We start from the raw sequence: 22,734 nt of genomic DNA, 5'->3' as shown, positions 1-22,734 counted from the left end.
TTTGATTTCGGGAGGCGTGAGATACTTTTGGATTGAGCACTGGGCAGTTTTTGAAATATGCCAAGATGGAGAGTGTGGCTCCAGAGGTCTTGTCTGGGTTTCCAGTGGCCCCATTGGCATCAAAGATGTTGAATGGGTTAATATATTGGGAAGAGAATTCCCACTTGGTTACTCTCTTTTATAGAGCGCTGCGTGGGGATAGTGTGAGGGTAGAGTGTGCAGCTCATAGGGCCTGGGATCGAAAGCTGGAGAACCCCATAGAAGACATGGACTGGAGCTTGGCACTGTCTCTGGTACCCACGGTCTCTTGTAACCACAGATTTAAGTTGTTGCACTTTAATTTTGTCCATCAAGTATACATCACACCTGCTTGACTTAAGATGGACCAGACAAGGGAGATTGGGTGTCCTCGATGTGGGGAAACAGGTGCTTCCTTTCTCCACTTGGCCTGGGCCTGTCGGGAGGTTCAGCAGTTTTGATGGGTGGTGGTTTGGACGGGGTCACTGGTCTGGGGCTCGAGGCAACGCCATTGGCTTGCCTCCTGGGTATGATACAGAGACCATGGGTTAGGCTCGTCCCTTACAGATTTGCGCTCCTCGCTTTAGTGCTGGGTAAGCGAAGGGTGGCTATGGGTTGGATGGGTACATGAAGCCTATCCCCTTCCAGCTGGTCCCGTGATGTTTTGGAATGGGGTGTGGCTGAAGAACAAAACATGAGACTGGCACGCAGGGAAGAAGGGGCCCTGACAGACATAACGGCCTCGAGTACACTGTTAGAACGCTTCACAGGGGCCCAGGAATTCAGCTATGATTGGAGCACGGATGAGGATCTTTATGCATATAGGTGAAAACCAACTGTGGTAATACAGTAACTCTGGTTAACATGGTGTATGAATGATTTGGTTACATTTGAGGTCCTTGAGGAGGGGAAGTGGGGTGGTTGCTATTGCTGGTCTGATTGGATATGTTCCATGTTTTTGTACTGTATTGTATTGTAATAGTATTTATATAGCACTTACTACCCCTGACGAGGCATTGAAGCGCTTCTCGGTAAGTAGCACGCTACTCCGGAACCCAAGAGGAATTAGTGGTGGATTAGTATAGGGAAATATAAGTACAGTTTTAGTATTATTATGAGTTAATTTGAGCTATGGATATGAGAGTGTTAGTTGGATTGACTGAGGTAATGGAGGGGTGGAGGAGGGAAGAATCCAGAAATGTTAATTGGGAATTTATGGTAATAGGATTTAGGCTTGGTATGAGTAAAGGGGGGGATGGAGGAGGGAAGAGTCTGTGGAAAGGGTTGGGAAGATCATAGTAGCAGGAGGGGTTTTGGATGAGTTAAAGGTGAGGTAAATGAGGGAGAATTTAGTAAGGTTGTTTGGGAGATCATGGTAGTAAAGTGAGGTTTGGGTGAGTTGGATGTGGAAGAGGAGAGAAGAGCTTAGGCAGGGTTATTTAGGAGATGAAAGTAGTAGAATGGATTTGGGATGAGTCAGAGTGGGAATGGAGGATAGATTAATATAGTCATGACATATGGTGATGGGTAGACAAAGTGTGATTTAATGAGAGCAGGGATCCATAAGTATCTAATATAACAACTTATCTAGGAGCTATGCAATGACCTATGAATATGTTAAGCATAGAATAACATACACATATATATATATACACACACACACACACATACATACACACATGAATACACACACATATGCACACATATATGTACATACATACACATATTTAAACCATGAGTAAATATACATTAGTTAAACAGGTTTAAAGAATATATGTGTAGTTTATTGTTATGACATAGTAGCGATACATATTTTCTAAAGAACTATATATAACTAGAATATACACATAATCAGATAAAAATATGTATCATCATAGGCATATGCAGTCCATAGCTGTTTGAATAGGGTGGTTATGAAGGAAAGAGCCAACTCTTCAGTAGTTTTCTGAGGACACAATAGTTATCTGTGGCTCTTATAGTTGGGGGTAATGAATTCCATAGTTTGGCTGCTAGAACGGAGAAGGATGTACCACCTATAGTCTTTTTCTTGTATGGTGGTGTTCTAAGGCGGGTGCCAATCTTGAGCGGAGGTTTCTTTGTTGAATGTATTTGGTTATTTTGTTTCTGATAAAAAGCGGTCCTGTTCCATGTATAACTTTATGGGTGATACAAAGCAGCTTGAAGGTGCATCTTCTGGCAATGGGTAAACAGTGTAGTGCTCTCAAGGCAGGGGAGATGTGGGCTTGTGGCTTTACTTCTAATAGTAGCCTGGCTGTGGAGTTATGAAAACGTCGTTTTTTTATAATAGATAGAGATGATCCATTGTAGAGGCCACTGGCATAATCCAGTTTGGATAGTACAAGCGAGAGAGTACGTTGCACCTTGTGTGGAAATACGAGGTGGGGAGAGATGCATCATAGAGTCTTCAAGGTGATGAAGTTTGTTCATGCTAATGTGTCCACTTGGGCATTCATAGTTAACTTGGAGTCCATGGTGATTCCAAGGTTTTTAACTTCCTTGGATAATTGAGGAGGTGGTCCCAGATCGTCAGGCCAGGCGCACAGTGGGTCATAATTTTTCCAGTCACCACATATGAGTATTTCTGTTTTGGAGGCATTTAGTTTGAGATGGCTCCAAGTCATCCACTGATCAACGGCTCTGAGGCAACTGAAGATTAGTGAGTTTTCAATGTTTTTGGGACATTCTAATTTAAGTAGTATTTGTGTGTCATTTGCATAGTTGTAGCATGTGAGATGAAAATCATTGATCAGTTATGGTAATCATATCAGTATATGTTGAAAAGCAAAGTTGAGATGATTGATCCTTGGGGGACCCGGGGAGCCCTGCTTTTGTGAGGTAGGGTTTGGACGTGAAGGGGTGAGAATAGATGATATAAGTTCTTTTTTGAAGGTAGGATGTAATCCAGTCGAGAGCAGTCCCTTATATGCCGGCTTCGTGGAGTCTTTGAATTAGGGTGTCATGGTCAACAGTATCAAAGGCAGCCGAGAGGTCCAAGAGAAGTAGTGCAGCAACTCCATTGCAGTCGACTGTGTTTTTAAGATCATCCCAGATTGCTATGAGTGCTGATTCAGTGCCTGTTCCTGGGCGGAATCCAGTTTGGAAGTCTGAAAGTATAGAATTGTCTTTAATGAATTGTGACATCTGGGTGAATGCTTCTCTTTCTATCACTTTGCCCAGGAAAGGTCCATTTGTGATTGGTCTGTAGTTGTTGGTGTCTTGCGGGTCTAGGTTTGTTTTCTTTAATAACGGTCGTATGTATTCCTTTTTCAGGTCTACAGGAAAAGTTCCTGTAGTTAAAGAGTTGTTGATGATTCTTCTTACAGGCGTGGCAGCAAAAGTAGATAAAAGAATGTTCCTGAAGATGTGTGGTGGGCAAGGGTCAGAAGGGCAACCGGAAGGTCTGCTTGCTTTAACCAAATCCATAAATTCACCTTGTGATATTTGTTTGAAGGACTATAGAGGCTGGGTTGGTTTGTTCTTAGAGGGTATTTTAGAAAGGGGGTTGGTGCTGATGGTTTTCTTCTGTTTTAAATAGGAGTCCAATGTGTCTGCCTTAGTTGTGTAATGAGTTGCCAGTTTGTTTGTGAAATCTTGAGTAGTGGGATGACTTCCTTCCATGCATGTAGGTTTTCGAAATTCGTTGAGAATTTTATAAAATTCTTTGGTTGCAGATTTAGCATTTTGAATTCTGTCTGAGTAGTACCTTTTTTTGTTTTTCTGATTGATGATTTGTATATTCTGTTAAGCTTGTGTAGCTGCAGTTTGTCTTGACTGTTTGTTTTGAGCCAGGTCTGCTGCAACTTTCTGATTTGTTGCTTTATCTTTTTAAGTTCTGTGTTTCTCCAAGGTGTTGGTTTTCTTTTGTCCTGTTTAGTTTTTCTGAGGGGTATTAGGATATCAAAGTTTCCTGTAGCCACTCAAAAGGTTTTGGAACAGAATTAATTGTATCTAGATCTGTGTTGGATGTTAGTTGTATTTCTAAGTCATCTAAATTGAGTTTGCTCCAAGGTTGATAGGTGCATGTATGTAAGTAGTTGTGAGGTGTGTTGATTTGTGGAGTTTTATGTCGGAAATTATCAAATGATGGTCTGACCTTGTGATTGGCGTGAAGCTATGAACGGTAACTAGTTCAGGCTTAGCAAAAAAGACATCTAGGATGTGTCCAGCGATGTGTGTGGGATTGTGTACAATCTGATGTAGGTTCAATGTGACTAGGCCAGTGGTGATAGCTTTTGAATGGGGCATATTGGGTTTGTCAAACAAAATGTTTAGGTCCCCAAGAATGTATAGGTTTGAGTATAATGTAATAAGGTTTGAGACTGTGTCTAGCAAAGCGTCTGGGAATGTAGAGTTGTTAGGTGGAGGTCTGTAAAGGAGGAGAAAGTTATAGGATGAAGTTTGGAGTAGGGTCGCATCTGGTGAGGAGGGCTTAACAACCTTGTATGGAAATGTTGTCTGTTTTACTGAGATTTATTGCCTGTTTGAATATAATAGCTAGTGCACCTCCTCTCTTGCCTATATGGTTTTGTGTGATGGTTTGATAGGCTGGAGGAAGGGCTTCATGCAACACTGGGGCCATGTCATCTCCCTCTGTTATGAATAGTAAGTCAGGTTGTGTGTCTGTGAGCAGGTCGTAGATGTGGTGCTTGTTTTTTCAGAGTGACCGAGCATTTATGAGCTGGCAGTTTAGAAAAAGTGTGTTAGTGGCGGTGTTGTCTTGTTTAGGAGAAGGGTGTGCAGTATATTTTGAGCTTGTAGCAGGTGTGTTAGTTGTGATAACTGTGTGAGGGTCACAATAGTCTTGTTTTTGAATATAGTGTTCCTCTTCCAGCAGGATTAGGAGGCATTTTGTTGGGTCTGTGTGTGGGGGTGGTGGACTTGGTGGCTGAGAAAGACATGAAGAGTGTAGTGCTTTTTGTAGGGTAGCCTTATTATGTAATAGACAAGGGGATGCAAAGCTGTTAAGAGTGACATGTTGTTTATTTTGTTTGCGACTGTTTAGTGTGGAAGGAGTATGGGTTAGGGGTGGTGGAGGAGCATGTGGATCATGATGTAAGGCTCTAAATTGTGCAATGGATGAGAGGCGGTGAATAAATGTTGCTGTGTTGGGGTGCTTGTGGTAGATGTTTGTGAAGAGTGAGAATGTGTGGATAAAGATTGGATGGGATTTGTATTCTTTGTGTAGTCATGAGAGTGGGAGTGGGTGTGACGATAAGTATAACGAAAGTTTGTGTTGATTTGATGTGCTGATGTGTGTGGTCTGTATTGTTTTAGTGAAATAGTGAGAGGGGATATTGATGTAGTGGTTTTCGGTGAGGGATTTGTATGCGAGTTAGTGCTGGTGAGTGTAATTAGGGTATTACAGGGGGTTTTGATGTGTTTCGGAGATGAATGTATCAGGTGTGTAAGAGGGGATGTGTGTGTGTTAGGGGAGTCTGTGCTAGTTGTGATGACTGAAAGAGGTAATATATGTGGTGGAGTGTGGGGATTGTATGGTGGAGTCTAATTGGTGAAGAGAGGGGAAGGGTGTTCGTAGTGTGTTGGAAGGCTGGGTTTAGGAATTGTCATGATGAAAGATGGTCTGTGTGGAGCAAATAGAGGATAGTATTGTTGGTTTGTATGAACAGGGAGTGTGTATCTGGAAGGCTGAAAGTAATGTATAGTGTGGTTTTGTGTTGTGTGGGTGATGGCAGGTCATGCCGGGTCCCATCCGAGAAAAGGGCTCAGTGGCTCTGATGGCAGGGGATGGGGCCCAAAATCCGATGTTAAGGGAATTCAGAGGCTGCAGCATCAGAGCCGTGTGGAAATCTTGGTCACCTTCGTGGCCACGCCGCCATCTGAACATCAGTTCTGATTCTATTTCCAAGAGTTCGTTTTTACAAAAAGTAGGTTGTTTATCTTACCCTCCTGTTTTTGCCAAAAGACACATGCATGTGATAAAGATCACGTTTTCTTCGCTCCCCCTCAGACTAAGGGTTCATGCCACCCTTAGATGGGGTAGCATCACACATACCAGTGGATATCCAACAAGGTAATGAACGTGCTTAGACACCTACTTGTCAGGCATAGTCTTTTTGCAGAGGTTAGGGTAAATAAAGACCGTTTGTACTGCTGAAGTAAAACTTCCAAGCCCTTTAGATTTCACTACTATTAAGTTTCTGATGTGCCTTGATGAAGCCAGGCTTCAAGAACAAAGCAAGGGCATAGATCTGGAGATACAGAAGGGCATCTGGAAATGACTTTGTTGTGGGTGGTCGGGACTATTCTTTGTAAAATGTGGTATAGGGCTTAGACGCTGTTAGTGATTGAAGCTCTATTGCTTGTCAGGTTGATGAGGTAATGACTAAATAAAAACTTGAAGTTGTTCGCCTTACTGGATGCCATGTGATGCAGTTGAAACAAGTCTTTGTCACTCATGGAGTAGAATGTTAAAAAAATTCTACTTGTCAACCAACGAAATACTTCAGAAATGTATTTTCTGATAAAAACATTAAATCCACTTGTCCCCTTCGGTACCATACATTGAGATGACAAATTTATGTTTTCATAATATATGAGTTTCATTAGCCAATTCTCTGATACATGCAAGTACTTGTATGTGCATTGTATCAGGGTTTGAATTCTAGCAACACTCTAGTTATGGCACCTTTCTGATTATAGCATACTTTGAAAATACCATTTTCAAATACATTTGTGTCAAGTTGTTTTTATGAGGAAAACAAAATAATGGTGGACGGCATGCTCAAATCAATCTCAGCCACTGGTAATTACTCAGGGACGTATCTCAGTTCATCCTTTATTTTGTCCACCATGCCACCTCAGATTAGACCCAGCCTTATACAGATCAACCTTGATCCTGCTGCCTTAAGAAGTGTCCAGGCACTAGAACCAAGCTACACTAACTGAAGAGTCCCAACCAGGGCAAAACAGGTCTTGGTTTGCTTCTGTTCCGTTTCAGGGAGGTCCTAGCCTAGCAGGTCAGGTTGGACTATTGCTATTGTAGCAGGGTGAAGACTGATTTGCATATGACTGGTCCAAACAGAGTTGGCATGGTGTGCAAAATAACTCAGTGGCTGCAAATGATTTGAGCATTCCACCCATCCATTTTTTTGTATACTGCAGTGTGAAGGTCTTAATATGACAGAGGTCTGGACAGTGGGTAATTTGAGCTAGTGGTATCCGGTGCGCAGCAGCGGCACTTATTTTTGAGGGCCACACTTATTTTTCTGCCTCAAGCATTTACTGCGAGCAAAAAACACATATGGAAGAGACGGATGAAGAGAAAAACGAAAAAGCACCACAAATGAAGGAAGCAGCAAGCTGCAGGAGTGAGTTGAAGGGACAGGGAGTGGCTGTAAATGGATTAAAAGGGTGGGAGATGGCTTCAGGATTACGCTGCCTCAGTATTCAGTGTTCGCACATTTATTTGCAGCAGCCACGTGTTTCGGAGAAGAGCTTTGGGCATCAGCATGTTTATATTTACAAATTAAGCACTGGGTCGAGATATATAGTTGTCCTAATTGTACCATTGCTCTTTTTTACTTTAGTTTCTGATTAAGTATCTTGTGGATTTCTATAGCAAATTTACTTTTAACAATTCACTCAGTTTCACAAATTGTTACTGTAAGAACACCCAGATTATACTTGCAGTTCCGCAACCAGGTTACCAACTGAGAGTCAACAAGACTTTGCAGTCTCATCATATCCACTTGACTAGTTTGTGTAATGTTGGGGCAGATCACGTAATCTCACTGTGCTTCTGTTTCATTGTTTGCTACAATTGTGAATATGTACCCAGCTCTATGTAAATGACTAGACATTTACGGTTTTCAGTTAAATTAATTCTACAACGTATTGCCAAAATCAAAAATGGTATGGTCCAATGCTCAAAGCTATTTGTGTGTATGTTTGGATTACATAAAAAAGTTGGTTTTGCACTCACATTAATATTTGTTAACATATCTACTTACAAGGGCAGGAAGTGGAAGTGTCAGGGATGGACTGCGCTGCAAGCATGTGCACACCCAAAAACGTGCATGTTTCGGGTATTCAGCCCCTCCTGCACATCCCCGTTCCACCTTTAGAAGGTTGGAGGTTACTCACGGCAGGGGCAGGAGCGGAACGTTTTCTAGGATGGGAAAGGATCTCTTCTCCAAAAGTGGGTGGTATTTGGGATAAAGGAGTTTCTGCTTGGGTGAAAATATTTTCCCCCTGAAAAGTAAAGTTTTAACAAGTGAATGTGCACTTCTATGGTAAACGTGTATCGTCTTCATTAGGCGTACTCTAGGCATCTGCACCTTTTACAGGTTTTCAGGCCTACTTCTGTAAACACTGGTGAATTCCTGGCATTATTAAATCGGGACTTAGACATGGTGTTGGACCTGCATTTTCACCTAAGTGGTTTTTTTTTAAATAGTGCGTTCCCCAGTTATATTTTTACATTTTGACCAAAATGATTTTACACTAATTCTCCATTGTTAAAATGTTTAAAAAACTGGCCTGCATACATCAAAATTATTTGCATAGAAGAGGAAATTACGCTGGCACGTGAGGTCTGTGGGGAAGGAAAAAGCCTTCCGGGAGCTGCCCTCATTTCTTTAGACGAGGCAAAATCCATTAGGCCATTTTCTTCTGCCCCATTCTCCTTGGTCCCGTCTCAAGCACCATTATGGCCTTATGGGCCGTTTCCTGTGAGAATCTTTTTTTTCTGTGTTGTTATTCTTCCTTGTGGAGAAGGTGGCTGTCCTGGGGGTGTAAGCTCTTTTGAAATGTTAAGACCCCTCTTCAGCCGAGATTGTGCAGCCCTGGCTCAGGATTTGTCTAATGTCTGTGCAGAATGCACAAGTTATTTAGCAGCCTAATTCCCAATATGGCTCCTTTTTGATTAGGGACAAAACCAGCAGTTGGCGGCATTGTTGAGGCGCAGAAAAACAAGTTAATGATCTAAACCCTTTAATTCGCCGTTGCTGGCTTGTTTGGAGCACTCGGGTCCCATTCTCAACAGACTGGCTCTCTCCCTTGTTCCCCGTCTTTGTGCCCTTCTGCCCAGCGGTTCTTTTTCTGCGTCGTGTGTAATTTGTAGCTTATTTTGTTTTGTCTGAAGGCTGAAAGGTTGAGGGCTTTGAATAATAGAGAGATTTGGGACAAAACGTATCAAAAGAGAGGTAAGCATTCAAGGTGAAAGTTCAGGAGCCCGTGCACTCGATGCCACGTTTTAATTATAGAGCGCCTAGAACTGCTCGGCCAATCGCAGGCCTGCATCGGCCGAACCTTGAAGTACTTTCACAGTGCACAGTTTGTGCTAATTCCAATCTAATTTAGAACTAGTTTGCTACAACGTTATAAACTTTCTTTACGGAAATGACTTGAATATTGTAAAGGAATATCTGTGAGGGTGCGATTAGTGTGGGCTGCGGGGCAACAGCAACTGAATTCAGGAAAATGTTGGACGATAATAGCATAGTGCTTATTGGCGGGCTAGTGTCCAGGAGGCAAGCCAGATACCAGCTGGGCCCGTAGTATTATGAAGATATGTATATAATAAATTAGTTAAGATGAGGCATAGTCAATGGCAAGGGTCCCGGTGTTTGAAAGAGCGAAAAAAATACACTAACTGGTTTTTACTGCAAAGACACCTCTGGACTATAAATCAGGATGGTTTGATCGTCTTGAATTCCATTTTAGAAACTGTTTATTTTGTGTGGCCTTATGTGTATTCGGCTAAAGGTAGGCTGGATTTCTGAAGGGACACGTTGAAAGACTCCGTTATCAAATAACAAGCAGGTTAACTGTGTGGTATCTGGAATCATAAGGAGACTGGGTGGTTTAGTTAAGCGTCAATGCCTTTTGCTCAAGTTGTTTACAGTGGTTAAACCACAATGCAGAGAGCATGAGTGGCGTTCTGCCATTCAGCCTCTGGCTGCTGTGCTGAGATTGGCCTCCAGTCATCCAGTCGCGGCCTGCCGATTGGACTGAAAGGCTTGTCGAGTCTATTGTAAAGGTGATCGTCTCTGCAGTGCAGCTACAACTAGGAATACTACGAACAGCCTCCGTCGAGTCCCCTTGGCAGCAGCCGGAGCACGCTCTGTAATAAACCACCCAGCTCGACAGATAATTCCATCGAGATTACATCAAATTGAGATGCCAAACCCAGACACAAATGTGCAGGAGATAGAGCCACAGTGTTACACATAGAGTTGATTGTGTCAAATGTATTTTATTTATAGTTATATTTACATGATATAGTATGTGCATGTGCACAGTACATTGGCACGAGATACGGCACAAGAGCTTAGAGCTGGTCACACTCGTGGGGTTCGATTACCTGTGGTTATCGCATTCTAGCTGACTTTGGTGGTGTTGGATACTGTTGGATTCGAACAAAGCTCCCATCCATTGCTCACATCCACCTTCTAGTCTGAAAAGAGAGTGACCTCCATTTCTGTTGCTAATGATGAGGAGACGGAGGAAGACATAGACAGAAAAAAGACCAACAGGAAGAAGACAAACAAGTTGAGGAGCCTGACTCTGCTACTAGAGAGGGAAAGAGAGAGAAATAAAGGTACATGGAGAAGGCGGTAAGAAATAAGGAGTAATTGCGATTAAGAAACAAGAGGAAGGAAAAAAAGACAATATAAGAGGTGACAGCAGCGTGAAGAGGGAGTTCTTTGGGTATGTTATGTAGTGAAACAGCCATTGTAGAGATCTGTGTGCAACCTTCATGTCAAAGATCTAGGTCTTAGCGGTTGCCTCTGCCTTGAATCCTTTAGAGATGATAAAATGAGAACCATTCAGTTGAATAATAGTAGCATCTGTAATCACAAAAATAAGCCTTATTAAAAGCTCTCAATTTTCATGACTGCAGAAAAAGCTTGCGAGAGAGACAGCTGGGAGATATGCGGAGGCAAAACATGAGTGAGAGAGAGGAGGAATTTAGAGAAAAATAGAAGGGAAAGACAGAAGGAGTTTAGAGTGCAAGCGTAGCCAGAAAAGGGAAGGAGAGTGAGCCAAGACTGTAGAGAAAGACAAGGGAGGAATGGAGAGAGGTCGAAAGAGAGCAGTGAGGGACAAAGATCCAGAGGAAGAGAAGTACCAAATTAAGTGACAGAGAAGAAATGTGCAGAGGCACAAATTGTAAGAAAAGAGAAATAACCAATGTTGATATCTGAGGGGTTCCTTAATTTCAAAGTGATTTGTCTGCCCTTGAAGATCACCCAGCTCAAATAATGATGCCTCTCAGATAAACAGAAAATCTCAGGCAGATTAGGAGGTATTCTGGCCAGTTCCAAACCTAAGGCAGTTGTAGGCGATTTCAAAAGTATTTCTTGTGCAGATACAGCCATTTGGAGTGCAGATATCCCAGTGCCATGTTTACTATCCTCCTTTTTGCATTTCAGAATCATTTTCACAATGTCTTTACGTTTGCCAATTTGTTTAGTATTCTCAATTTTGCTTCTGTGTTACAGTTTGTTAATTTAAGGCTGTAGTTTTTGTTTGTTTTTTGTAAATTTTGAGGCATTTTTTGATGCTCCCGAATAAATGACACTTACCAATTGGACTATGTTGTCTCCATTCAGGCAAACTGAACAACCAAGACAATTATAATAACTTTGCCAACAACAACCCTGGCAACCCGCGTCTCTCGCCTCTCCCCAGCCTTACTGTTGTGTTGCCTCTCGCTCAGATCAAGCAGCCCATGACGTTGGGGACCATCACAAAGCGCACGGGGTAAGTGAGCCTCTTTACTTCTCACTAACTGTGGGGCACAGTTATATTGTATTGCAGCATTTATATAGAGCTTACCACCCATATCTGGAGCGCTGAAGCGCTTGCCTACCTGGGTAGCACACTACAACAGTAGGGTGTTTCGTTGGAAGTGTGTTGTCTGTTTTTATCCTATGTGGGAAGTGTTTCCGTGTTGTCAGTGAGGACCACCGAGGTGTGGTTATTGTCTTATGGGACACAATGCTTAGCAGGGTGATGGATGGAGAAGTGTGAGAGCTAGGCGTGCATTTTATGGTTTACAGTAGACTGGCAGCTTTAGGTAGCTCCCTTTTGGTATTTCTTTGATATTTTGTTTAAATGTTATGGTCCTAAGCAGTCATAGTTAAAAAGGAGAAGAGATGGAGAGATCTGTGGATGGTCTTTATTAATATCATGAGATGTGAGATGCCAAGAAGTGGTCATAGTATGTTGCTAGTCAGGAACTGCAGTGTTGGATTACATTAGAGTCCACCTTTGGCCAGTAGTATGTGACATACCTCTTCAGTTATTTTGTGCCTGTACATTTGCTGATGGGAAGCTTATTGCTGTGGAGTGGTTTAGTACTAGGTGATGGATATTACCCTTAGCGGTTGGTTTTGTCTTAAGTGAGTGCAAGAGTGTCAATCAGTAAAACAGAATGATAAAGCAGCCTGTATGAACTACAATAGTCTGTGTGTCAGGATAGTAGCTTTAGTGTAGGTTCTATATTGTATTATTTAGCACTTACTACCCGAATGACTTATTGTAGTGCTTTTACGCTGGGCAACAAGCTTGCAGGTTCCAAGAGTAGTGTTTTTTGTTGTTATTATTTTGCTAGGTATTGTTGGTTATTGTGATTAATCTTGTGCTCTACAGGAAACATTTTATACTTTTACTCCATTTTCTGTGTGTTAGATTTAGTGGGAAATGTGGATATAGGAATTTCATCCATTGGTATTAGTAGATGAGCTACAGGAGATTCGGTATTGATAGGGTGCAGCTTGACTTCTACAGCAGAGCTTGTGATCTTTTAAATAAGGCATGGGCAATTTGCAAAAACACTTTAGTGAAGATTAAGGCAAACATGCATGTGATTTAGAGTGGGTTGTACTCCGAATAGAGGCGTGCAGATAATGGAAAAGAAGGACAGAGTTGTTTGAAAGAAAAAGGGGAGCCGAGAGTTGGACGCTTTAGGTCACAGTCAGTTTTCATGCTGGGCTTTTAGAAATAATATGGAGGCTGGCTTTTTAGAAATAATGTCGAGGCCTTTTAAGGCAGCACACAAACATGTATAAAGTGTTCCAGTATCACTGTATGCCATGCACAAACACGACCATCACCCATGCATAAATAGCATTAAAATAAATGTTTGTGCTCGATTTGTTCCTCCAAGTCTGTTGTAGTGGATTTGTGTACAGTAATGCTCCTCGGGGCAGGTAGCACCGGGGTGGTTTTTATGTTTATTCTGGAGCGCCCACAATATAGGTACAATTAAGTGTGTGAGATCTTGCATCTGACTGCCGTCAAGCATTCCTGTTGTAGTAATCCCAAAAGACAAAAAAGGAAAGGTCCTGCCTAAAAAATAACTTTATCTGAGCAATAGAAACTGTTGTCCCACTCTTCACACCTCCCATTTGTCAAACTGTCAAGTGCTCTGAAAGAACACGTAATTAGCAGCCCCTCCCTAATAAGGGCCACATTAAAACTGCATGGTTGGGCTTGTATCCATTCCTTCCCACCACAGCGACTGCTCTTCGCCCTTAAGCCATGAGAAGGCAGGCAAGTGCTGTATTTACACTTCATCTAGAAGGGAAATCAGTGGCAGGACAGAAGACCCCACCTGATATAAAGCCATAATCACACAGAAGCCTGGTGTCCGAGCGCAGCTTCCCTGCTTGGATGAATTGTATGGCGTCTGAAAATCATGTTTTCCCACAATATCTTGGTTTGTACCAAAGCGGGCAGTGGTTTTAGAACTTCACTTCTGTTGAACATGGACTCTAGACTCCTGTGGTAAGTGTTCAGACCCTGCCTTGTCTGTGGCGAGTCCCGTGCACCCCTAGAGGAAATGCAGCAGGCATCCTAACTCAGGCGTCATCGACACAATGCTCATTGGGCAATGATTTACCAAACGCTTTCCCAGGTGTTGGGACAGAAGGAAAAACGGTGTCAGGACAACACAGAGAGGGGAGCAGGCCGAGCACTGGAAGTAGCAGCCCGTCAGATGGAGGCGTCCTCTTCCAAGATTGAAATAGTTGTAGCATAACGCTGGCTATGTGTAGCACGTGTTACTTCCAAAGTTCAGATAGTCCCAAAACTGCTGTAGAAAGTGATACATGAAGGCAAGCTTGTATCATTTACGCCAGGGTGCCGCAGTCCGTTGCCGTCGGCGGAAGAGGTCAGGGAGGCGCTCTTCTCTGCCGCCCCGCCTGGGATAAGTTTTGCATTTTTTTTGTTACAGTGAATGCTTGGCACCATCATGTCCTGGTGTTGTTGGGGTGACAGTAGGAGAATGCCAAGTTCTCATGGTGGCGTGCTACATGGTTACCCCTATGTTGAAGTGAGGAATTTTATCACAGCCCCGTAGCTATCAATCTTTTATGAAATATACTGACATTGGGTTTCCCAGTTTTATAGTTGTTTTTTCTTCTTTTCATTTACATTTGTACTGATCCACATCCATGTTTTGCTCATTCTATTAAAACTTTACTGTATGCAAAAATTAAGTTGCAGTTAGTATTAACTGATATACATGTTTCACGTTGCGTTTTAGGATTTGTTTTCCGTTTTACTATGCTTTTCAGTGGTTTACAGTCTGATTTCCACGGAGGCACATGAAATACCCTTCTTTTTATAAATGTAATTTTACTAAACATAAAATGAACACAAAATTAAGATTGAAAATCATTGCAGTCAAACCGCAATCAAGTTGTCAGATAAATCATTATCACAGTACCGTTGATCAAATTACAGACATTATACTAGTGGATATAAGACATTAACCTGCAGATGAATTAAGGCATAATAGCAAACAAGGCAAGCTTTCTGAAACGAGAGGAGAGGCTATTGCACATTTGGTCCATCTCTGTTGAAAAGCACATACCGCATCTGTTCCTTCTAACGGCTTAATAGTTGACATTCATACCAGCAATGCAGATATTGTTTAAGTTTCTTGAACATCATACTATTTCTTTCTATCCAAATAATCATGTAACAGGCCACAAATATACCTTGGCTTGCTATGGGAAGGCTAAAGCATAGCATAACATTTACCCGAGTTGTTAAAATATGCAGCCTCATAATCAGTTATCTGAGGCAGGGGTGCCCTCCGCCATGTCATAGCTACAATGAGTTTGGCTAGCAGCAGCAGTAGAACTTTCAGTCGTCTGACTGACAATGGACCACATGACCGAGTATTGCAGTAATGGGGGTCAATGTCAGTGGGTAGCCTATAATTCTAACCAATATTTCATTGACCCTGCACCAGTTTGAGCGTAGAACAGGGCACTGCGAAGCCAGGGGAAGAAAATCTATACCCTCTGTAGCACATCTATGACATTCAGTGCTTACAGACTGATCAAATTTATGTAGCAAAACTGGGGTGCAATATGTTCTATTTAAGAATTCAGCTTCACTTGAGAGCAGCAGAATGCCCAGGCCTTATATTCAATGGTATCACCAAATATCCCACTTCTTGGGTAGAGCTGCACTTGCAGCCACAGCTGAGCATAACTTATAAAGTTTTGAAACCCATCTGTTAATATTATCCATGTAAGGTTGTTTTTCGTTACCTTGTGCCGTGCGAGAACCCTTTCGTAATGGCTGTCTCCCTCCTCAGCTACCACGTATCTCTTCTCCCAACGTTTTCAGGCCTCACCGACTTTTCCTTCTGCGAGGATGCATCCTTGCTGTCGGACATATTAGAGTCAGGTGCCTGCTGAAATTATTTTACCAAATGTAGTGGAGGTCCAAGTTTCCTTCCTGTGTGAATGCCCAATAGGAGATTGAAAAATTTGAGAGTGGGAACTCAAATAGGGGTATGGACCAAATTCCCCTGAGAGAACAAAGTTACTGGATATTGAGTTTGAGGACCCACTTAAATGGTGTTGTAAGAGTAGTACTGCATAATGCAAGTTTTATCCGCAAATCAAAGATCCTCCAGTCCATAGGTTGTGATTCTAATTTATTTATTGATTTATTCGGTGATATACAATCTATAAAGGCTTGACGGTTGCACACTGAACACAGCCGACACATGTTTTGCTCTCTGGGGTGTGTTCACCTAGGTCTTTCTCAAGGCAACACAATGTTCATATCAAGTAGAACATGATATCGTATGTGGTCCAAATACCGTTTGCAATGTCTGAAAAGAAATCGGCATGGAGCTGCCGAATCAGCGTCTTATTACGGCGCCATATTGGAATAGTCTGCTGAAATCAGGTTAAAAAAAAGGGATGGAGCAGGATTACTTAAAACCATCCTGAGGGCCATTTGAATTACAGAAAATTAAGAGTATTAATGTAAAAAGTCACATTCTACATATTCTTCCCAATCCAAGATGGCCAAACCGTTTTCTTTATCATGATATTTGATAGAGACCCCTAGCCACAGATTCCTTACCTTTGAATTTCCCAGGTATCAGACAGTATCTGAAAGATTTTTCATAATCAGTACCCATGCGCGCTAGTAGGTGGCTTCATTCGGTTCCTGACGTCTTCATTGTACGCCGTGGAAGTGACATCGTGGTCTATTACATAGGTGCCACCTCAGCATGCGGACATCGTTTTTTTTCTTTCTACGCCAGTTAGCGCTGATCCAGAGAAGGGCTACCCCTCTTTCAGTTTTGGATAGAATTTTTCTGACATTTTGTCAACTGTTTTTGCAGTGTGTCGAGGTATGTCTTTGAGGAAGGTGGCACCTGTCACGCACCATGTCGGTCACAGCCCCTCATCTGGTCTGTTTATGGTGTCTCGAGTATGACTATGACTCCAAGTCATGCTCAGACTGGCAGGCCATGGCACCGAGGGAGCGGTCTCTAAAGCTGCTAGCAGCCTGCGACTCCTCAGAGGTATCAGTCCTGATCATGAGGAAGGTCGCTTGACCGCTCCAGGAGCCCCAGGTCCTCTTCGTCCCATTCCAAGTCCTCGGGACACTCTGGAAAGAAGCACAAAAAACATAAGTCAAAGCATGCTTCGAATTCTCCTTGTCCATTAGCCGATCCAGGACAGTCTGCATTCCCAGCACAGGTCTACGGAGCCGTCGCCTGGGTCAAACTTGTGCCTCCCCACTTTCCCAGGTGCCAGAGTGACCTCCACTTGAGTCCAAGACTTTTACGAGACCTTGCGCTGAGTATTTGAGATGGCTGACCTCTCAGGAGCTCTTTCGGAACCCCATTGGGTCGGAGGAGCCCCTATCAGTTTCTGCACCGACAGCTCTGGCCTCAGCTCCAATAGGTCTTCGTGGATCCGATCACCAGTCGTGCCATTGCGATCTTCACTAATGCCAGTCCCGTTGCCAGCGCTCGCTGCCAGCCCATTCTAATCACTGATGATTTTGAGTTGGAACGGTGTCCATCGACGTCGAGTCTGTCGCTGGTATGGCCCATTGGTCCTAGGTTGTTGCCTGAGTCTTATACTGAACAGCTAGGCATGGGGGAAGAATGAGAGGGGTGACTGAAGCCTTTAGAATACAAGTTAGAGACTCAAGGTTCTATGGACTGGTGTGAGGAACTGGGAGATGCCAGTGGACTGGACACATCTCCAGATACTGGTTTGCTTTCCCCCCTACCCTGGCTACAGAGGAGGGAGCATACTATGCAGTAGTGATTAGGAGGGCAGCGGAGGTCCTCTACCTCGAACTACCCTCTGTGGTGGTCAAAACTAACCTCTTGACAGAAGTGCTTCAGCCAGGAGCTTACTCTTCATAATCCCTGCTCCCTTTTAACAAAGCTCTCACTGATGTCTTGCTGGGTGTCCCGTGGTAGTGGGGGGTGCCTATGTAATTTGAGACTCAACAATGGTAATGTCTGTACACCAGCTTACATATATGAAAGGATGCAAAAAATGCAAAACATACCAGGAAAGCTGTTAGTTGGGTAAATAAATAAATTAATAACTGTAGCAGTCCACCTCAGGAATCTGCAGTGACTCCCGGTAAAAGACAGAATTACATTCAAACTTTTCTACCGCACATAAATATACACACTGAAGACACAGCACCCAATTACCTACAAGAAAAGGTTCGCCTAGACAGCCACATTTGAAATTTCAGGGAGGGGTGAATGATGACAATCTGTGAAAAACACTCTACTCCTGAATAACCCTTACAGAAAAATTCACCAGGTTCCATCAGTGATGCAGCTCACAGCAAAATTTAAGACACAGGTTCTAATCCCATTAATCTAGACACTATGGGGGTCATTATGATCCCCGGCGGTTCAGACCGCCATTCCGGCGGCGAGGGCAATGACCACCTCCGGCATGGCAGTCTGAACCGCCATATTACGGACACAGTGAAGGCCGCCTAAGGCGGCCCTCTTCCCCCGCCAGGCTGCTGCCGACAGAGGGAATAATTTTCCGACAGGGCAGCGCGTGCCACCAGCCATTTCCTGGCGGGTTCCCCCGCCAGGGAATGGCTGGCGGAAGGTTTGCTCCGGGGCCCCCGTGCAGTGCCCCATCGCGCAGATCACTGCCCGATTTGCGGGCAGTGATCTGCGTGATGGGTGCAGCTGCATCCCCCGCACACCAACATTGGCAATGGCTCCATTTGGAGCCGCTGTCAATGTCTCAGCCCTTTTCATCTATTGACCGCCAGTCCGGATCTTGGCGGTTTTAACCGCCGAGCTTGTAATGAGGGCCTATGTCTAATGCCTATATATACTTTCTAATTCCTTGCTAATGCCTTCTGCACTTGGGTCAGTATAACTACACCCACCTACCCACCCATGGCTCTTGACAGGCAAGGACTTCAAACAGTGAGGGGAACGGGGGTATTACCGGTCCAGTGTACAGTCCCCATCTGGTATACACAGTACATCAAGGTACACAGTTCCGGGATAGAAGGTCCCACTAGGACCCCTCTATGAAACGCAGGTCAATCGAGGCACTTCTATAATTAGAAGCAAGAGCCCTCTCACACCCTATTGGGTGTCATGCTTCATCATTGGGCCTGCTCCTCGTTGGCCCGGCGCTGCAATGTATGACCGGCCCGCAAGGGGGTTCTTTGCCAGAGATCTTGTGGTGAGTGCAGTTTGTTAAGTGCAGGGATGACTTGGCCCTGCAGGTGAAGGAAGTGAAGGACTGGAAAACAAACGTTAAAATTGGCTTTAGGCCCTCAAAGCTATTTGTTTATTTAATACCTAAAGGATCTATGTCAAGATTAAAAGCAAGGGTGGGAGTGCCAAAGGAAGTAATGTTCCTGCACTCACCGCAACAAAAAAGTGGAAAAAAGGGGGAGGAAAGAACTTCTTTTATCCCTGTATGTAGGTCGACATGTTTCACACCTATGGGAGTCTCTAAAAGATCAAGTGGAGTTTCTTCAGGACCGAAAACAAAAACCTAGTCCTCAATACAGAGACCCTAAGTGTGTCTTTAATGTTTAAGAATGTGAAAGGAAACTTACATATGAGCCTAGGTATCCTAATTAAGGTAGACCTGGAAAAGAAAGAAACATTTGTAGAATTCATACAGCACAAATAAATTCAATAATAGCGAAAAGTTTAAAAGTGTGAGCACACAGTGGTCGCATGCACACAGGCAAGGTCCTGACCCCTGTAACCACAGTCCTTCCTGAGCTGAAGTATATGTTGCTAGACGACCACAGTGTAACTGAAAAGATATAGGGCCTCATTATGAGTTTGGGGCTCCACAGACCGGCACACTCCTGGCAGTCTGACCGCCAGATTATGACCCTGACGTTTGGACTGCCAGGAGACCGCCCCCACCTTCAGGAACATGATCTCAACTGGTTGGCGGCAGTTGACGTTGTAGTCCAGCCATGGCAATGCCGAGTTCGACACTGTCATGCTGATCACAACTTCACTTTCAGCCAGCCTTTTCATGGCGGGATCCCTGCCATTAAAAGACTGTCGGAAAGCCAGTGCTGTGAGCCACAGGGGGGCCCATGTCATGGGCAGTGCAGGGGACCCCCTGCCAGCACCCTCGGAACGGGCACTGTCTTCGATTGCAGACAGTGCACATTCGAAGAGTGTTTGTGTGCAACGGCATTGGCCTTGGCTGCCTAAGGGTGCCGGGGCCAATGCCGCCACACTGTTTCCACCGGGCTGAAGGCAGAAACGTTGTAATATGATGTTTTTACCAGTCAGCCCGGTGGAAACATCATAATACGACAGTGGTGAGGCCACTGGCTTGGCGGCTGCCTCACCACCGCTGTGTTGGCGATCTCAGTGGCAATGCCGTTGACTTCGTAATCAGATCTTAGTCTGCGCAAAAGTCAGTATGTTTACTGATTTGATACCCACAGCACTAAAAAGCAAATCATATTTGCAGTGTGTACGATGTCTAGAAATTAAATAATTATTTTAATACATCCCGGGACAATCAATATGGATATTGGTTGGTCGTCTTTCTTAAATGTCAACGAGTCTTTCCGCTGTAGCCACAGGAAGAAAAAAGATGCTAACCAGGTAAGGAAAAACTCTAGTATGCAGTTGATAAGCTACTGGTAGCTCTCCAGCTACCTGTAAGTAACTCTTACCTGTAAGTAACTCTCCTTTATGCATCCCTGCCTACTAATTTTGAAGCTTTTGATTGGTTCATTCAATATATGGAAACCGAAATTAAAAAGTGTGTGTTTGAGATGAAAATATGCATATTTTTAGAGCTCGTGAGCTGATATTTGAAGAAAAATGTGTGTTTTCAAAATATGTTTAAAGCTAATATTTGAGTGATAAATCAGGTGGTATTCAAGAGGCTTATTACTAACAGTTTTACCTTGATGGTCTGGCATTGCAGCTATGGCTATGTATTACCCGTGTGTAGACATTCCAAATTGACAAAGCCTTTTTTACATCAGTGCTATCAACCCACCTGATCGATGCATGTGATCGCTACGGGTAATCTTTCATTGGGTGGCCATTAAGGTAATCTTGTCTGATGTGGTCATTACTACAAAACGAATAAGAGTAGCTTGCGATGATTTTCATTGAAAAAGTAGCTCCTACTACAGGAAAAGGCTAGAGACCCCTCCTGTAGATAGATAAACTGATGACTGTTCCACAAAAGATGTCATACCTTAGTTCTGGGTTTTCAATTAACAACCTAATTCATTCTGGGTGTTGTTATCCTAATTGACTTCAGTTGATCAATTTGGACTAACTGGCCTGAAAACAATGATTTGCAAAGAAATGCCAATACATGGATAATTGCATTCTTGGTCACACTGTATTTTAAATATAGGGCTACAAAATTACTAAATAATTCCTCAATGGTTATCAGTGTCTGCTGTCCGTTTCCTTCAGATTTGGAAATGTCAAATCAAAGCTGCACTTATGATATCCACTAATTTTCAATTACTCAAAAGCATAGATGATTGAAACAAATGTAAATCAACCAAACAAGCAGGTGAATTGCATTTGTGAAGCAAAAGTTTGCCTAACGTAAGTGGTAATCGTTCTGAACGCCTGGTGATGAGAAGCAGATCGGGCTGGTCTGTAGGGTAATCTCACAGTGCCAGAAGGGCTGGTCTGATTAGTAGTTTGTGGGCCTATTTTATGTTATTTCTCTGCAAAAAAACTGCAAACACAGTTTGCAGCAAGCCTAAATGTATGTGGTCTCCCATACATTGCAAAACACATACACAGAGCGTCTTTACAAGCTAAAAACTGGCCTGTTTTGGAAATCTGGGCCACTTTTTTTAACTCTCTGATTTGCTAATGGGGACCTTCTTAAATTTTTCTGTTCCAGTCCGTTCTTGATGATAAATGGGCACAGTGCATTAGATGAGCCTCCAAAAACGTGACTCAGACTCCATCCGCAGACTTGCTGTGCTGAATATAGTTCAAACACAGCCTCCGTTTTCTGTTGCATCTTTCCATATGAGTCCTAATTTATCTTATCTGACAAAAAATTATTGTCTCATCCCTTTCCATCATAGAATGCACACATGCTTAAGCTATACTAGATGGAAATTCTTTGCTCAATCTGCAGCTTTTATTTCCTGTCTTTCAAGTTCATTTTTCAACTGAATTTTTCCCCCTGAAACCTGTTAAACGACACTCTGGTGTGCTGTTGGACTTCAGTAGGAGTCCTTTTATGTTTTGAAAGAGGTGGTGAACTAGTGTGCCTTCCGCTCTAGCAGTTATCCAGGATGATGAGTGTGTCTGCACCTTTTTTTTGCATTATGCATGCTTTACTCGGGCCAGGATTTGATTACAGGTATCATCCTTGCACTGGCCATTGGCAGCAGCGGAGTCATCTAATCTGAGAATTCTAATGTCCCAAGAACACAGCAGCCAGGATGGTCCTCAGCAGGCGCGGCCCATCCTTTAGGGCGGAGGGACCACCCCCCCCCCACCTTTTGCCCCTAATGAAGAGTGTCTGTCAGGCTGAACAAAGGTCAGCCTAACAGACACTCTTCATGTTCAGGTCAGGCAGCCAGGAGCAGACATGCGCGATTTGTGCAGACTCCTGGCTGCTTGAGCTGAACTTTGCTGGGCTGAAGAGGTCACAGCGCCTGTGGGCGTGACGTCCTCGGCTCAGCAAAGGTGCCTCGAGGCCCTCCCCCGGGTGACGAGGGAAGCGTCACCTATTGACTTCGACCTGGGCACTTCAGGTTTAAGCCCTGAAGCGCCCAGGGCGAGTGTCAATCAGTGACACCTCGTCACAGAGTGGGGTGGGGTCAGCAGTCTCACTGACCCCATCCCACTCTATGACGAAGTTGGGACTGCTGCCTTCCCTCATTGGCTGACCTAAGGTCAACCAGCGAGAGAAGGCA

The 22,734-nt window shown here is 43.6% G+C and overlaps 1 protein-coding gene across 2 annotated transcripts in view; it reads left to right on the top strand.

The window, feature by feature from the left end:
- Window positions 1-22,734, top strand: part of BCAS3 (BCAS3 microtubule associated cell migration factor) — a 2,570,631-nt gene that overhangs the window by 1,219,640 nt on the left and 1,328,257 nt on the right. For both annotated transcript variants that reach the window (XM_069226456.1, XM_069226455.1), the window contains exon 17: window positions 11,616-11,766. In XM_069226456.1, coding sequence (XP_069082557.1) covers window positions 11,616-11,766 — 151 coding nt within the window. The remainder of the gene's footprint in view (window positions 1-11,615; window positions 11,767-22,734) is intronic.

The sequence above is a fragment of the Pleurodeles waltl genome, chromosome 3_1 (assembly GCF_031143425.1).
Source record: "Pleurodeles waltl isolate 20211129_DDA chromosome 3_1, aPleWal1.hap1.20221129, whole genome shotgun sequence".
Classification (NCBI taxonomy): domain Eukaryota; kingdom Metazoa; phylum Chordata; class Amphibia; order Caudata; family Salamandridae; genus Pleurodeles; species Pleurodeles waltl.
The sequence above is the reverse complement of the archived record's forward strand: the minus strand, read 5'-3'. Positions and strand labels throughout refer to the sequence as shown.